This window comes from Vigna umbellata, chromosome 1 (genome assembly GCF_029865625.1).
Source record: "Vigna umbellata cultivar VRB3 chromosome 1, Vumbellata_1.0, whole genome shotgun sequence".
In the NCBI taxonomy this organism is placed as follows: Eukaryota; Viridiplantae; Streptophyta; class Magnoliopsida; order Fabales; family Fabaceae; genus Vigna; species Vigna umbellata.
This window is the reverse complement of record NC_142165.1, coordinates 93492031-93510648: the sequence shown is the minus strand read 5'-3', so window position 1 is coordinate 93510648 and position 18618 is coordinate 93492031. Positions and strand designations below refer to the sequence as shown.

General features: G+C 32.7%; 2 protein-coding genes across 2 annotated transcripts; one reads left to right on the top strand and one right to left on the bottom strand.

Annotated features, from left to right (window-relative positions):
* Nucleotides 1–623: 623 nt before the first annotated feature.
* On the bottom strand, nucleotides 624–3752 carry LOC124847522 (ATP-dependent caseinolytic (Clp) protease/crotonase family protein). Its single transcript, XM_088104816.1, has 8 exons — nucleotides 3489–3752; nucleotides 3235–3404; nucleotides 2901–2975; nucleotides 2385–2475; nucleotides 2219–2270; nucleotides 1863–1966; nucleotides 1379–1455; nucleotides 624–1073 (listed from the first exon to the last, which is right to left on the bottom strand). The coding sequence occupies exons 1-8, from the start codon at nucleotides 3667–3669 to the stop codon at nucleotides 897–899; spliced, it is 927 nt and encodes a 308-aa protein (XP_087960942.1). The 5' UTR covers nucleotides 3670–3752; the 3' UTR covers nucleotides 624–896.
* Nucleotides 3753–8862: 5110 nt separating this feature from the next.
* LOC124834316 (uncharacterized) lies at nucleotides 8863–18022 on the top strand. The gene is made up of 12 exons (XM_088104815.1): nucleotides 8863–9045; nucleotides 9127–9364; nucleotides 10959–11037; nucleotides 11420–11503; nucleotides 13366–15631; nucleotides 15759–15894; nucleotides 16021–16109; nucleotides 16209–16444; nucleotides 16652–16738; nucleotides 17068–17167; nucleotides 17331–17517; nucleotides 17604–18022. Exons 5-12 carry the CDS (start codon nucleotides 13400–13402, stop codon nucleotides 17687–17689), a joined length of 3153 nt encoding a protein of 1050 aa, XP_087960941.1. The 5' UTR covers nucleotides 8863–9045; nucleotides 9127–9364; nucleotides 10959–11037; nucleotides 11420–11503; nucleotides 13366–13399; the 3' UTR covers nucleotides 17690–18022.
* Nucleotides 18023–18618: the final 596 nt, after the last annotated feature.

The following is an 18618-nucleotide window of genomic DNA, read 5'->3' as shown; positions in this document are numbered from 1 at the left end:
TGAGATCAACGAATTTTTCTAATATTAATTATATCATTAAATATTCTTTATTTTTGTAATCCGGTTAAATTTGAAAATTGTTATTTTTATCTCTAATATCATATGATCATGGTTAACTATGTATTTATTTAGCGAAATGTTAAGTAATCATCCAATTAGTACCTATTAATATTATAATATTATGCCTACAGATAACGCAATTAAAAAAATACTTGTAAGATCGGGGTAAATATACATGATGTTATTATCAACGTTAAAATGGATATTAGAAATTAAAATTAGAGATTTCAAATTTTGAAAAGAAATTAAAATGAAAATTCATACATTTTATAAGGACTAAAAAAAATTGCTTCAAATTATACAAATATGAAAAACAATTTCTTTATATAGAAATAAAAGTCAAAACTCATTTTACTACGATTAAAAATATAGTTAAGAGCAAAAGGAAATTAACAATGAGACGGTAACTCTATTCCATTTCGTTATCTTCCTCCTTCGTCTCCTTCAATTTCAACGTTAACCAAAGTCTTACGAGAGAAAACAAATACATGTTCTTGAGGGTTGCTTAATTATACAATGGTCTTTACTTTTTACTCTGAATCACCACAAGTTTATACTCCAAGTTCCCAAACAGATTAATTTATTGCCAGAAAACCTCCAGAAGAAAATGTTGAGTCTTTGTGGCAATAGTATAAATAAAGAACAAAAGCTCAAAGCCAATGTCTTTAAGTTACGTGAGTTTAGATACTAAATGACTGTACACAAATGGGAGGAGATTGTTCCCAGTGAAATTGCAGCGGAATTTCATCATCTAGGAAGTTGACTACAGGCTCTAGATGACTAATCTAAATGACAGATGTTGCTCACTAGACACAATCAGCAAAAGAACACCCCAATCACTCACCGGTATACCTTGGTTTCCGCTTCTCAGCAAATGCAGCCAATCCTTCTAATCGATCTTTAGTACTCAACACATAATCATAGTAATCTTCTTCCAAGACCAAAGCTGATGTTAGATCAGTCTCAACCCCCTCATTAATAGCTTTTTTAGCCATCCTTATAGCTACTGGACCCTGTTAAAATCAGTTGGAGCACAGGGATCAATTGCACCCGCTAAATCATTTGTGGGGTTTTTGCACAAGAAGTAAAGCTTTTAGTAATGTACTTGTAACATGAGCTATTTATCCTTTTCTTAATAAATCAACTTTTTCAAAAGAACAAAATGGAAAACCAACATTTAGAAATATCAGTCACGACCATTTATTTATACATGGACATTCAACGGCATAAAAGGCCTGATCCACGCATTTCTAAATGTCACAAACCACAGATATACCATAATACCAGTTTCAGAGTGATATATTTCTGAGGGAGATACCTTTTGATTGATATCCCGAGCAACTGTAAGTGCCTTTGAATAAGCTTCACCAGCAGGAACACAGTAATTAACAAGACCTGTACAGATAAAATTTTAGGCAACCATCGTGCTGTTTGTGGAGGAATAAAAAACAAATGTTTATGCTTTATTTGTGAAAAGAAGCATTAAGAAGTTACCAATTTTTCAGGTGAAATTTTTTGTATTCGTTATTTTATAGAAAGTCGCACAACAGTAACCTTTCTCTTTGCTTTACTGGAGTTCAACAGGAAATGGCTAAGTGTTTGCTATGAACACCAAAACAATAGAAGTTCAATGGACATAGACTTTTGCTTCGTAATGTCTTGAATATTCTTTTCAAGTGAAATATAAGTTGGCCGAAACAATGAGCATATACGGTGTATTCTCCAGATTTTCCTCCTCAAAATCTCTGTTTTGATGTCTTTACTAATTAGATAAAAAGGAGCTGAGTGACTAATCAACATACCCAAGGACAGTGCCTCTTTGCCATCAACCTTTCGACCAGTAAATATAATATCCTTTGCAATTGCTTTTCCAACCAATCTAGGTAACCGCTGAGATCCACCTGCCCTGTATCAATAATGACAAGAATATCATCAAGCTGACCTTACTACACGCATTCATCAAAAAATTAAAAACAATTCAAATTCACCAATACATTCATATTTGTCTACATATTTCAAATATACTCCACAATCTATCTTGAGATTTAATCTTTTACTTTATTAGATATCAGAACTGAAGAGATACATGACAGAAATAAATGGCGTCAAAGACACACTATGAAAAAGGCTGAAGAAAAATAGTATGAAACAAACATACGCAGGGATTATTGCAAGTCCTGTCTCTGGCAAACCCATGAGAGCATTTTCTCCTATACCATGAAAGAAAAAACAAGTGAAGAAAATGTCTGATACTGGCGTCACATTCAGAAGCAACCAAACAAATAGAATTCAATATAAAAAATAAATACAGCATATTAAACTACCACATATTCGAATATCACATGCAAGAGCCAACTCAAGTCCACCACCAAGAGCTACTCCTTCAATAACAGCAATAGTTGGAACACAAACCACCTGAATAAAGAGAAAAAAAATTATCCTGATTTCAAGGAGTAGTATAATTGAAATGGGAAAACAGAGATGCTATGACACACATGAAGTACAGACAGAGGAAAAGAACGCGATAGAATCCAATTGGAGATTTTTCATCACCAATATTTCTTAGTACCACCCAAAGACGGACTATAAATGAAAGAAAAATAAAGTTGGGTCAGCTCTTGAGCTACATAATAACCTCTCCCCAAATCCCCTAAATGATAAAACAATACCAGAAAAGAATGTGAAACAGAATAGAAATATAGAATTAAACACCAATACATGTTTGGTATTTTATGTGGATAAGTACAAAACACAAATATTAGAATGCAGCCCAATAAACCCAAATACAATAATGTGATCCAGTAATTACAAAAACAAAATTATGAATGATTTCAACTAACCTCTAGAAATGAAAATGTGGAGCGAATAGAATTCACAAAAGTCTTAGCCTCTGATTGACTCATGGTCCTGCGTTCCTGCAGCCCAATAAACACAGAACCTTTAAAGGAAAGGATGACTTTTCTCCAATAACATAATATGTAAATTAAATCCATACTACCTTAACTAACAGCAAGAACCCGTTCCAAAATGGATCAAACTATGTCCAATAATTATGCTTTGAAAAAATTTAGTTTATGATCACAGTCACCACAGAAGGAAAAAGAATCACATAAATTATAAACACCCAAGCCTTCTTCCTTTGAAGATTGAACAATAGGGAATTTAACAATTAACCTTTAAATCGGCCCCGGCACAAAATACCCCAGGAACTGAACTGCTGATTATAGCAACATTAGCGTAAGATTTCTGATTAATCAACTCAAAAGCCTGACTCAGGCCTTGCAGCATCTCTTTCCCAATAGCATTTCTTACTTCAGGCCTATCCAAGCTAATTTGGACAATTCCTGTAAAAATAAAAGAAATGAGACTGGAATAAATGAAAAAAAAAACATTGTAAAGGTGAATGGGGTAAGAAAAAGATAATATACCAGAATCTGGGCCGGTGAGTCTGTGAAGCTTGACGAATTCGGAAGGGGAAATGTCAAGAATAAGATTTCGACGGGTCTGGTACTGACCGTGGTGCTGATGTGCGATGAAATTGAGAGTGAGATAGGGTTTGTAACTTTTGGCATGAGAGCTGCACTTGGTTAACACTCTCATGGCGAACATTTTCTTCAGTGAGATGATCCACTTCTTGGGACAATATGGAAATCAACCAGTTTCGTGTTTGATCGTCTGGATATCAGGATAAGTATAAATTAATGTTTGCTTAAACTTATATTTTACCTTTCTTTTCTCTTTTAAAAAAATAAACTAAGTCAAACTAATTTCTTACGAAAATAAACTCTTAAAAAATAAAATAATACTTTTTATCATTGTGAATGTAATGTAACCTCTCATTGTTATGGTCACCTTTGAATTTATAAAAAATGTTATAACATCCTATTTATCTTACCTTTAATATTTTATAGTTAACATGATATAGCATTATTACAAACATACATCATACTTTTAATTTCAAATAAAAATACTAATAAAATGGTTATAAACTCTTTTCCACTATTTCTTTCCTCCTTTTTTTACTTATATTGGATCAATCATTTTTCTATCATTTATTTCCATATAACACACATTATACAATTATAACACATTATACAATTATAACACAAACACAAATAAATATAGGTAAGCTAACGTACAACAAATCATTCATAAAATAAAATATGCATGATCATATTATCATGCAATAATCATAACTCAATCATCTAAATGAAACGTTAATACAAAATCATGGAAGGTTGTACACTTGTGGGAGCCTCGACTGCTATTTATAAAGGCATTTTCAATACAATACATCATGTCATCCACACTATTAGCCCATTAACACATATGTCTAAAATCGACACATAGACTATGACATTTTATTCATTTCACCACATAAGTCATCATTCTTTAAAATTGAATGGTTTTTAGAGTATACACTAACCAATTCCAAACACAGAATCTTTCCACGAGAGTCTTGGCCAATCTCATATCATGTTCATATTCATCAACCAATTTATCATGCAACACATATTTGAATATTTGATCCAAATTTGTGTTGGTGGTATAACAACGTTCAAATCAATTATACAACCATACATATAAATCAATGATACAATTACTCAAGATTTCACCCCAATATGATTAAACGTTGTTAACATAAACAATTAAAATATTACATGGAAACATTATTTTAGCTACATGCCTCTGATTAAAGATCTGACCAATAAAAGTGAATAACAATACATCTAGAATGTAAGATAAAATTTTCAATTCAATTTAACGGTTAATGAAGTGGAAATCTTAATTTTACCTAAATGACCAAAAAATAAATCAAGGTAGAGTTGAGTTCCCTATGAAACATGAAACAAAATTCTCAAAATACAAACATCCTATAAAAATTTTGAGAGATCAAAGTACATTAATATGCCTTAGGAACTACATATCCAAATTTCAGGTTAATCTAATGGTTAAATAGATAGAAATTGAGATTTTTTCGAGAACTCAAGGACAAAATTCAAGTGGTTTTCAACTATACCCAAAATGTGAAATTAATTCCTCTAAACACATACATCCAATAAAAAATATGAGCGAAAAGATGAATCAATATTCCTTATGAACTACATATCAAAATTTAAGGTCACTCTAATAGTAAACAAAGTGGGATTTGAAGTTTTTACCGAGGTAACTTAAGGACAAAAATACAATGTTGATCAGGTTACTAAAAAATGTGAAATGAATTCCTCTGAGCATAGACTTCAAATTAAAAATCCAAACGGTCAAATTGGAGTAATATATCTTAGAAATCATATATTAAAATTTCAACTTAATCTAATGGTAAGCGAAGAGGGGATTGAGATTTTGCTGATGTAAATTAGAGATAAAAATAAAGTGGTGATCAATTTACTCAAAATTGAGAAATTAATTCATCTAAGTACAAACCTTAAATTAAAGACATGAGGGGTCAAAGTAGACTAATGTATCTCAGAAATCATATATCAAAACTTTAGTTTCATTTAACATTAAAAAAATGAGATTAAGGTTTTATTGAGATAACTCAAAAAATAGAAAATAAAAAAAAATAGTCAAAATAAACCAAACGCACATAAGTGGACAGCTACCTATCATTAATAAACCCAACATGCTATATATCATATAATTATAATCATAAACCTAAAATATACATTTATCAAGAACAAAGAAAAAAGTTAGTTGCCCTGCTTCTTGTCTTAAACAACTTCAATCTTTTTATTCCTGAAATAGAATACTCTATGGACCAAGGTAGCCTTTGAACTTGGAGAATCTCTTTACACTTTAGAAATATATACTCTTTGTGTAACCAAGCTCCTTTCCTCCTTTTTTTTTAATGTTTTTCACTTCATTATTGTCATATATAGCAAACCAAACTTAACTATAACTACATGTACCTTTCACACTTAATACCACAGCTAATACTTATTTAACTTCATCTCTTTCTAAAGTTCACACCTAATACTACACTTAATATCACACCTAACACTATACCTAACAAAATGCATATTTTATTGGTTTAAACCCTTATTTGGTCCTCATATTTGTGTGTCAATCTCAAGTGGGTCATCATGTTTTTTTTTGTCTCAATCGGGTCCTTAAACTTGTTAAAATGAGCCAATTAAGCCCTCTCCGTTAAAATATAAGTAACGTCATTTGCCTGTGCTGATGTGGTCACACTTAAAATACTGATATGACATTAATTAAAAATGTTAGGGATTAAAAGTCTTCATCGTCTCCCATCTCTTCCAACGCTCAAAAGCTGCAATCTTTCTTTGTTTTTTCCTCTTCTACTTCATCTTCCAACTTTTCCAATCCTTCTCCATTATTTTTCATTATGCAATCACACCACACTGCAACAAAAACCATTCTGATATCAAAACAAAAAAACCCAATTAAAACCCAAAATTCACGAGACAAAAAACATTGTTATCTTTGAAGAAAAATTGAAATTGGAATTGAATAGTTAAAGGGAACATACCTGCTAAGGTGATTAATCCTAAGAAGAATCAAAAGGCAAAGATAAAGAAAAAAGGGAAGACTTTTTGAAAACCCTGATTCGTTCTCTCATCTTGAATTTTGAGAAGAACGTCGACAAAATCCTCATCCTCCACTTCAACGCCGTCTTCTTTTGCCTCTTTTCGTTTTTCTTTATGTTCTTTGAAAACGTTATCCAATACCTCTTCAACGCCGGTTTCGGGGACTTCTTGAAACTCTGCGGAAGAGAAAGAATGACCCAGCGAATGCTAGAAAGGGGAAGAACAAATTGCCAATGATGTTGAACAAGCTGTTAGGCGATTCGGCTTCGGCAACGAAAATGTCAACGTCATTCGTGGCGAGGATGTCGATGAGGTCGGGGTCATTGGGGACGATAACGGAGGCTTGACGGCAGACAATGATGGTTAGTTGGAGGGTGGAATCGTCTTTACTGAACCTGGCTCGCTCGACTTTACCCTTCTTAACGGCATTCAAGATCTCGCTGTAGCACCAATTGGTATCTTTGGGGAGGTCGGAAGAGGCTTGGGGTTTGGGTGCTGTGAGAAGGTTCAAGGAGAAAGGTGAGGAGGTTGCGTTGGAGGGGTTTAATTGCCTAATTCTGTAACAGGAATTCTCTTGCCATCTCTATAAAATCTGCAGATTGGTTTATCATCATTTTGTTTCTCTCATGATACATTCTTTTAAGGTAGAAAACTTCTTTGCCTTTTGTCGTGCACATGCTGATGACGCTGAAATTTACTGTCGGCAACCTTATAGAGACGCCGTTGCACAATACGTGAAGGATGAAGACGGTGTAGGATGATGAAGACTTTGAAAATCCCTAACACATTTCTAATTAAATTTTGTGCCATCTCAACTCTTCATTTATAGCATTGTTACATCAGCATCTTAAGTGTGTACCACGTCATCACATTTTAACACCGTCTGTGATAACTTAATGGAGAGGACTTAATTAGCTTATTTTAACAAGTTTATGGACCTGATCGAGACCGAAAAACACGATGACTTGAGATTGACACACAAATACGAAAACCAAATGAGAATTTAAACCTATTTTATTATAACTTCATATGTATTTTAATGTAACACGTATTGTATTGTATCATAATATATATATATATATATATATATATATATATATATATATATATATATATATATATATTATATTAAATGTAACTATTTTTTAAGAGTTTTACAAATTTCACCGGTTTGAAATTTTTATTTTATTTATTATTTTTTATATGAATTAAATAAATGTCATTTGATATAAACCATTTTTTTAAAAATTCATAATAAGAAATCAATGTTAAATATTCATCCAAGATGATTTTTTCTCTCTCAAACTTCCCTACGACCGATTGAATACTTCTTTTAAGTAATTCATAAAAAAAAATTATTTATATAATTATAAATATAACTGTATATTGTATATTTATAATAGATATGAATATATTATATTCAAACATAGTAAACATAGTTATTTTATTTATAAAAAATAATTTAACCCAACATATATATATATATATATATATATATATATATATATATATATATATATATATATATATTATAAAAAATATATTTTATTAATATATTAATAATACGTTTAAATATATATTTTAATTAGCTTGTTAAAAAAAAATTATATTTCAAAAATATATAATGATTTTTTTTATAAATACCAAAATAAGTTAAAATGTAATTGGAACTTCTTTGTTTTATTTTTTAATTAAATAATAAATTTTAAAATTTAAATATAAGAATAAAATCGCATTGGTTTTTAAAATTTAATTTATTGAAACAAAAGAATATTAATATATATATATATATATATATATATATATATATATATATATATATATATATATTTGTAGAAAAAAATCATGTGGAACGTTGATGCCACATATCATCCATGTATTACAACGCTTATGCATAGAATTAAAATTATTATAGTTTAGAAATGAAAAAAATAAAATAATATAAATTACTATTTATTATTCATAAAATAATAATTATATATTTTTAAATCATAAATTGTATTTTTTTAAATGATTCCATTTAAATATAGTTAAATTTAAAACTTAAAAAAGAAAACATAAAACTATGTTTAGAATTTGTTTTCAGAACCTAGTTTTCAGGTTGGGACGGATAAATATTTTAGAACTGATTTGCACTTTTTTTTTTATAAAATTGGTTTAACATGGATTTCTTTTTTATTTTTAAAGATGGACAATCTAATAAAAAATATAAAATTAAACTTACTTCTAAACTCCATTCCGAATAGCTCCTTTGAAAATTGATATGCCTACTTGAAGTTGGATGAGAACTTGGTGATATTCACCTTGGCCAACATCTCTTCCTTTTCCCTGTCATATTCACAGACAAACCCTTTTCAATCAAATTCTTTGGAACTGGATTTCAATCCAAGGGAGTTTCTATTTTGGTGGTTGGTTTCCAATCAGCATATCAACTGTGAGAACCCTACTTTGAAATTTTCCGTATTTTATGCTATTTGTAGAAGAAAAAAAATGAATTTGAGAAACTTTGATGCAGCACTGTTCTTCCTTGACACCACTGCAACTAAAGCCATCAATCCTTCTTTGTGTAATTCCTCGTCAGGCAAGCTGGGAATGCAAAACCAGTTGAAGATGGAGAAAAACACGATTAGTTGGTATAAATTGGGAAAAATGGTAGTCGGGGTTGGAAGCTTCAAAGGAATATTGCATTTGAATCCATCAACATGTTTTCCGCATTACCTTCAACAACCTAGGCGGCGTGCCAAACAATAGTGGTAAATTTGTTCAATTTTCATTTTTTTTAACCTTTCCAAATTTTTGAAAAATCTAGGAATGAAATTGGTCCCACCTGTCTTATGGGGAGTCTGCTTTATGTTGTGAGTTTTGTTGATCTTTTCTGTTCTGTATTTCATCATACTAATGTTAATTATATGTTATGAACCTTGACTATTATAAAAATAAAATATCCTGCTTGACTAGAATGAGAGCATACATATGCATGAGATAACTAAGGCTAAACACGATTAGCCATCTAAAAGTTAGTAGGCTTGAGGGGTTACATTGAAAAAATTCTAAGATTGAAATAGTCTTAAACTCAAATTCTAAGATTAATAATGCCAGGACAATTTTCTTTCATTTCCTAATGATATCCTGGAGAATCTATCATGCAACACATCTCCATTGGAAATGTACTAGTTCAAGAGTTAAATGTGGTTTACTCAGATCCTTTTCTTGGACACACAATTGAAAGTTCTATGGAGAAAATTAGTTCTTGGACTGACATATAATTTAAAGTATTAATTTCTAATTACATATGTTTGACTCAAAACAATGTATAGTTTCTTCTAGTCTAACAAGCTACTCATTTGATCATTTCACAATTTCCTCTTCCATCTATCTCTTTTACTCTTTCCATGATGAAAACTACATGATTTTTGTTTTCCTAATGCAATCAACCTATTATCTTACCTCTCGATTATCGCTAACCAATTTGCAATGATATAATCAAAACAGGTAGCAACTTCATAGATTATTTGAAAGGTTGGTCTTTGGAGGTTACATAGATTATTTAACTACTAGGCAATTTTTTGGTAATTCTTTTACTTTCACTCTCTAACAACCTTGAGCAGCTAAATATGTTAGAAGATATAACTAAACTTATATGAACAGGACTTGTCTTAAAGGACTTCTTCTATTTCCTTCATTAATGATTAATTCTTTTGGCCACATTCTGAAAAGTTCAAAAGATGTCCCCTTTTTCTAATCAAATCTTAATTTGTTTCAGTAGGAATTACATCTAATTTAGAGTCTGTACAAAAAAAGGGTGTCTGGATAATTTCCTCTATTTCCTGTCCTTTATTTCAAATAATAATTTTTAAGGGACAAAATGCCTTAAAGCTTGAAAGAAGGGCCACATTTTGATTAAATTGCAAGTGATGTTTGTTACCTTGGTTTCACTTTATCTGATGAAATGCTAAAACTTAGCTTAAGATTTAGAATACTTATCTGCAAGTTTCCCCTGTGCATCAAATTGTAAGTGTGTTTTACAGTTTTTAGAAGCCAGTCTAACTTTGTAAAAGCTATGCAACAGGACAGAATGTTCTTTTTACATGGTATAATTGGTTATAAAAAGTTACATAATTTTCTTATCTAATCCAGGGCAATAAAAATACATCTTATCGCATATCTTTAAACGGCTTCATAATTAATGATTGTTTTAGACAATAAATGTGTGAAACGCATTTGACAAGTGTCTAGTCAGCAAAGACAAGGGCCACATTGTCCTAGTTGGCATTTTGACATTATTACGATTTTTTTGGTGCTTAATACTATTTTCTTGATTATTTTTACCTGACAATTTAATTGCAGTCATTGTAGGGAAGTTCTATTTAATCGCAGAGTGGAAGCCCTGTTCAACATCAAGATACAGTAGGTCTACCCTTGCCTGGTACAATTATCATATGAAATCCAATTTCATATCAATTTCACATTTTAGTCACTGGTTTTCAGATTGTTTTGCATTGCTGTCTGGGTTTCAGACCTATTCGCATAGCTGTCACTGGCTTTCAGACCAATTTTGTGTTGCGGTCACAGGCTTTCAGATTAGTTTCGTATTGTAGTCATGCAGTTTGAATTATTCAGTGTATTTAACTCTTGCTTCCATTACGACTTCAGATTTTCCTAATCTAGTGTCCTTCGGAATCAATTCTCCTATTCTTGTCAGAAAATGTAGCTTGAATTCTTTTATCGATTTTAGATATTCACTGCATTTTTTATTATTTCAAGTTGTAGAAATGTTTCATAGATTTATATACCATTTTCTACTGCAGTGATCACTGGCGGCGCATACTTAATGAATCTATAAAAAATCGCACATCAATAATTTAGGGCTGATTTCTATACCACAATTGAAGGTATGATTTCTCCTTTATGGTAATTTACCCTCAAAGAAATTTATTCAATAGTTGATATTTGTGGAATTTAATTACCACTTTGCAGTTCTGGCAAAACGTTTGGATCTCCATGATTGAAGTGTAGTGAATGACAACTTATGCATGCTTGTTTTATCTGGTTGATGTTGAAATGGTGAATGACAACTTATGCATGCATGCTTGTTTTGTCTGATTGATGTTCAAATGTTAAGCTCTGTTTTGGTATAGATTTAACCATCAGACCTTATTTTGTGAAGTCTAGATACTCAAAATGTAAAAGAATGAGTTTTTGGATGCATTTTTTGTACCAATATTTCCTGAAATGAATCCAAGTAGTATCCATTAATTTTCTTTAAAAGATTAATTTGCCTGATGCATCTCCATTTCTCCATGGATACCACTCCAATAATTTATGGATACGACTCATAACACAGCTTGTAACTGCTATAGCTTTTTAACTGTTTAATGGAAACCCAGTAGTTTCTCTGATTGATAACAAATGACTCTTCCAAATGATGAGGTAGGACTTGTCCTTTTCAGATTCTATCTTCCAAACAATTTTTTTATGTTTTACAGATTCAAACTTCTTTTTGACATCACTAATGTTTTCTATGACACCGGAACCTCAGTGGCTATTTTGTATATTTTTTATTACATGTTCATAGTAAAAAAGTGTATTTTGGTATGGCGGGGGAAATATATGGAACTATGCTTACTTGTTATGACCAAGTGTTTTCTGTGAATTGCAATCTTCATCTATTTACTACTGGTATATTTATCCATGAATTAATTAATGAGCAATCAGTAATGTGAATGATTCTTTAAAAGTATTATGCTCTTATGTTAGATATAATTAAATTTTTTGTAGATATATTTGTTTTATCAATGTTTTAGAAAAAAATCTTAATATCCCAATATCCATATTTTGCCCTCATTCCTTGTTATGTATGTGGACTTCCTAGAACCTTTTTGATTTACAGATTTTCAAGCTTCTATTAATTAAAGTGGCCCTCTCATATTGGGTATTGGATTTTCTTCTCTGGTTACCATTTCATTTCCTATTGAGTTGTTTTTTTTTTTTAATTTTTTTTTATTTATTGTTTTATTTCTTCAGTTCATAAACTTTTTACTCTTTAATGTCAATTTTTAAAATCACTGGAGGAAAGAACAAATGGTCATGGGTATCTGTTAATTATCGTAATGAGCTGAGGTGGAAGTTTCCATACAACAAAGGAGGATATTTTTTACTGTTGATTTTATAACTCCTGATAAATCGATTAATTAGGTATGGGATAATAGTGAATATCCCATGAGACAAAACTTGGTTAGAAAAGATTAACTACATTGGAAATGCATGAAATAACTTGACCTGCTTACAATTTTTGTTCAATATGCCATTGTCACTTGTCCTGGTCGTAAACTTGGTATGAAGAAGGAGATTATGTTTTCAAGCAGCAATTTATCAATAACTTAATATGGAGAGAATAATATTTGTTGCTTTCCCCCATTATTATGTTGAATGGACATTTTGGTCCTTCTGTCAATGTTCAATTTTAAATGTTTTTGTGCAGATTCCGCATAACATACATCCTTTATAAAGTTTTTACTTTTTATAGATGACTATATTACAAATAATTACATATTTCATCATATATAATTTTATGATGTAAGTTTCTTGTTTTATTAGCGTAGAAATGAAACATAGTTATGCTGGCTTGTTAGAATAAAGTTCCTTTTTAAGTTTTGTAATTCTGTTACATATATTTTCACGCCTTAAGTTGATACTGTTACATAATTAGCTCAAGTGATCTTAAAACTGACTCATACAATTATGATAATTCAAGGTTCTGCTTTACAAACTCAACAACAAGAAGAAACATGCCATCATGCTCTCCAAGAGAGTTAGGGACTAAATTGTCACAATCAAGTACGGATTTGATTGCAACAGGTGGACAGGATGGTGGAAATACAACATCCTATTCTCAAAGAGCAATGGAAACTGAAACAGTGGACGTTGTTGTGAATTTGACTGCAAGTCATGGACAAGGTGAAACCACACCATTAGGCACTCCAATACCAATGGAAGCTAAAATGATTGTCTCAGACGACGATTTCAATGCTGGAAACACCACATTAAGCGCTCCAAGTGCAATGGAAACTGTGAATGTTGAGTCAAGTAGAGGGTTGAATGCAAGACATGGAGAGGGTTGTGAACAAGATGAAACCATAAAATTAGGCACTCCAAGTGAAATGGAGACGAAAATGATAGTCTTAAGTGAGGATTTGGCTGTTGGAAAGATCTCATTAAGCACTCTAAGCGCAATAGAGATTGTAACTGTTGAGTCTAGTGGGGACATGATTGCTGGAAAGACAACCTCAGGCACCACTCCAAGAGTAGTGGAGATGGAATTGGTGGATGCAGGTGGAGATTCAATTGCAGAACAAAATCAGTGGACATTGTCACAATCAAGTATGGATTTGATTGCAACAGGTGGGCAGGATGGTGGAAATACAACATCGTACTCTCAAAGAGCAATGGAAACTGAAACAGTGGACGTTGTTGTGAATTTGACTGCAAGTCATGGACAAGGTGAAACCACACCATTAGGCACTCCAATAGCAATGGAAGCTAAAATGATTGTCTCAGACGAGGATTTCACTGCTGGAAACACCACATTAAGCGCTCCGAGTGCAATGGAAACTGTGAATGTTGAGTCAAGTGGAGGGTTGAATGCAAGACATGGACAGGGTTGTGAACAAGATGAAACCATAAAATTAGGCACTCCAAGTGAAATGGAGACGAAAATGATAGTCTTCAGTGAGGATTTGGCTGTTGGAAAGACCTCATTAAGCACTCTAAGCGCAATAGAGGTTGTAACTGTTGAGTCTAGTGGAGACATGATTGCTGGAAAGACAACCTCAGGCACCACTCCAAGAGTAGTGGAGATGGAATTGGTGGATGCAGGTGGAGATTCAATTGCAGAACAAAATCAGGATCATGGACAAGACAACGAGACAAAATTTAGCATTTCAAGGGAAAAAGAGACAGAAACAGTGGTCTTTAGGGCTGATTTGATGGGAACGCTTAAGCCAATCTTTGGAAAAGGTGGAAACAGAACATCAGGCACTCCAAGAGCAGTGAAGAATAAAATGGCAAAGACAAACGTGGAGTCAATTACTAGATGCAAAAGGGTTTGTGAACGAGGTGTAATAGAAAAAGGTCCATCATCACCTGAAGGAAAAGCTACAGACAAGAAAAGAGAGTCACCTTTTCCTGAAAGAGCAAGTTCATCTAAACGAGGTGCTAGAAGAGGCATGCAGGGTACACTGAACCAACCTACTCAGAAGAGGGCAAGAATACAAGAAAAAAACAACGAAATTTGTGATCCTGGACCAAGATCAATAATGGAAGAAGGTCCATCATCATCGCCCGAAAGACAAGCAACAAACAACAAAAGAGGTTCACTTTGGCTTGAAAGAGTTAGGTCATGTACACGAGGCACAAAAAGGGGCATGCAGGATACGTCAAGCCAACCTACTCAGAAGAGGGTGAGAATAGTAGAACAAAACAAAGAAGTTAATAATCCTGGACCAAGCTCAATAATGGAAAAGAGTCCGTCATCACTTGAAAGACAAGCAGCAAACAAGAAAAGAGGTTCACCTTCATCTGATAGAGTACGGTCATGTAAGAAAACAACGTTTTTATGGTTGATAGACTCTAAGATTATTAAGGAAGATGAACGAGTAAGCTATAGGAGTGACACAATTGAAAAGCCATTAGCAGGAAGGATTACTAGGGGTGGAATTCTCTGCAGCTGTTGCCAGGAGGAGATATCAATGTGGACCTTTGAGAACCATGCTGGAAGTACTCTTAGACAGCCCTATAAACATATTTACATTCACAGAAAACGCAAAACCCTCCGAAAATGCTTGATTGATGTTTGGCAACATGCCCGGGAACAAAAGCGTCGGCAAATGTTTTTGTTTGTGCCAAAAGAAACTGATGCAGACCAAGATGATGATGTTTGTGCAGTCTGTGGTGATGGGGGAGACTTAATCTGTTGTGACAGGTGTCCTTCCACATATCATCTATCTTGCATAAATATAGAGGTAATCAAATTAATTTTACTTTCCTTTCTGAAAAGATCTGTTCATATTACATAGAAGCAATCCTTCAGGTGGAGATATATTTGATGCTCTACATAAATATTGTAAATATGTTCCTTTTAAACTGCAGACGGTTCCCCAAAATGATTGGTTTTGTCCATATTGTGTATGCAAATACTGTGGGCTGGTTGTGGACCTAGTTGTTGAGAAAAAAAGATACTATGAGAAAAAAGAAGGCTTCAAGTGCTCCCAATGTGACAAGAAGTGTAAAATTTCTTCTTATCCATTTAGCTTTGTTTATTTTTATTTCCTTTTCTGTTGAAAGTGGGTTGCTTTCCTACCGAGCATTTGGTTTGCTGAAGCCCCCTCAATGCCTGTTTTCACATTTGTAGATCATTGGGAGTGCTTTGAAAAATATGAAAAAGATTCCTCAAAACTAACCAAACCTTCAAGATCATATTGTGGGCGAGGTTGCCAAGGGGTAGATACTCTTTCCCTTTGATTTGTTCATGAAAAATCAAATACTGGATGTTTTTGGCATTTTCCATTGCATTTTGAATTTTCATATGTTTTGCTATAGATATATGCAAAAATGGGAGTATATCTCGGAATCAGAAATGATTATTCGGCAAAATACTCTTGGAGGGTTATCCGCCTAATGGAGACATACAAGAACAATCCTGCATATATGAATCTATTCTTAGAAAACAATTCAAAGGTTGCAGTTACTTGGATGTTAATGAATGAAGCTTTTGAGAAAATAACTGACAGGAAAACAGGCATCAATGTGGTTCGAAGTATTGTTTACAGCTGCAAGTAAGCACATATATCGTATTATTCCTTATTGTTGCAGGACTTAGTTTTTTCAATCTCAAGGCATGCAACTCATTACTACTGTCATCATGTTCTTGCTATTTTGTTCATTCAGCATTTTCTAATTGCTTCTAAAGTTACTAATTTATGTATAAGCAGTCGGGCATTAACAATTCAACCTTTTGATCCACTGTTACAATTATTATTCAGGTCAAACTTATCCAGGATTGATTTTAGCCGTTTTTATATGTTTGTTCTGGAGGAAGATGATGCGATAATTGCTGCAGCTTCTATAAGGTATTCTTTTTATGTTCATTAGTGATCTTTTGGACTTTTTTCAGTTATTTAGTTTGTGAAAGCTCTTTGTATACTAAGTAACGACCCTTGTGCTCTGATGCTGTATGTGTTAGACATAAATAACACTTTCTCCCCATGCGAAAGTATGTGGGAGAGCCATTATTTATCCTTGCATATGCAACGAAGTTGTTTCAAATTCAAACCCGTAATAAACCAGTCAGTCACAGGCACAACTTTAGTTTTGTGTCACGGTTCACCCTATGCCTTCCTCATGAATTTACAAAGATTGAGATTCATATTCTTATTGAATTTTTACTTCACGGTTATAGATTTCACGGGTCAGGGATTGCAGAAATGCCACTTATTGCAACAGAAATGACACGCAGGGGCCAAGGAGTTTGCCAGGAATTAATGAGGGTAATTGAATCGGTAGGTGACTAACAAAATCATAAAATTTCTTGTTACATTTTCAATCATTTGGTAGAGATTAGACTAAGATCTTTAAACAACACATGTCCTATCATTGTTATTCATAGAAATATTATATATGCACAATTTATAACGGTATATGGTGTTCACTCCCCCTTTGTAGTTCCTATGCAATCTTAAAGTCAAAAACTTGATAATTCCATCTGCTGTGGAGACTTGTGATATGTGGAAGCGCAAGTACAACTTTACTGAGGTGAGTGAAGAGCTGAAGAAAGAAATATCCTCCTATAAAATTGTAATGTTCCCTTGTGCTGTAAGACTGTACAAGGACTTGTCAGCAAGCATAGCAGGTGAACCTTTCTCTCTCACTCCTTCTCATTCTCCTTCTCTCCTGTGTGAAGCTTCCTAACCTTTCACTTATATTCCCATTTTACAGAAATTAAGATTGACCTGGAACCACAAACAGAGCATGCAGAGGTTACTGCTAGACTTGAGCATGGACCCTCTCACCAGGAAGATTAGAAGAAGTGAAACAGTCGTAGTGATGGGAGCTTCATGCTCTGGCTGATACAAAGAAACTTAAGGCTTAAATCTTAGAAGGGTCCTTCCAAAAATTATTGGTGACTATTGACTGCTACCTATGTATTGGTCTGGGTTCCCCAGTTTTTAACTTTGATTGGTAAATTAGACTTACTTTTGGACTAATAAGGTATGTTTGTTTTATCTAAACATTGTTTCATGGTGTCAGAAAACCTGGTCCAGGATTTCAAAAATTGCAGTTGACTTAGCTCAACTCAACCCAGGTCTCTGATATAGGATTTCAATTACAACAATAAAATTTTATTAAGTGATGTATGTTACATTGGTTGCTATTGACTTTAAATTATATGATCTTGCGCTGGCTCTGCTAAAATATATTATATACTCGTTTGAGAAAAATCAGTGATAGCTGGCATCAAAGGTAGTTGAATTCTGCACTGAGCATAAGTGAAATGCAACCAAAATGAATTTGCCTTCGTTTTTATGTCCACTCATTTTGATAACTTGGTTTGTGTAGTGTTCAACACCATCAAACATAAAGATAGGGTGACTGAAAGGAAGTTTACTTTTTTGTTCATCACATCAACATCTTCCTCAAATTAATTAATTCAAATTACAAACAAAAAGTTAGGAAAAAAAAAAAGACAGTGGAACAAAGTGACGAAAACATAAGCAAGGACAATTTTTAAAATCATCCAAACTTGGTGATTGTTAGAAATCACTCCATTCATTGTTATGTCATGTCTTATTCTAAAATAAATATGATTTCCTATCAAATTATTGTAATTTAAATTTAAATTTATTAAAATAAAATTACATAAATGGTAAGCTGTATTTTATGAGAAAAACTTCAAAGAAGATGAAGTTGAACTTTCGAAACACGATTTCTGCCTTATTAAAACATTTCAAAA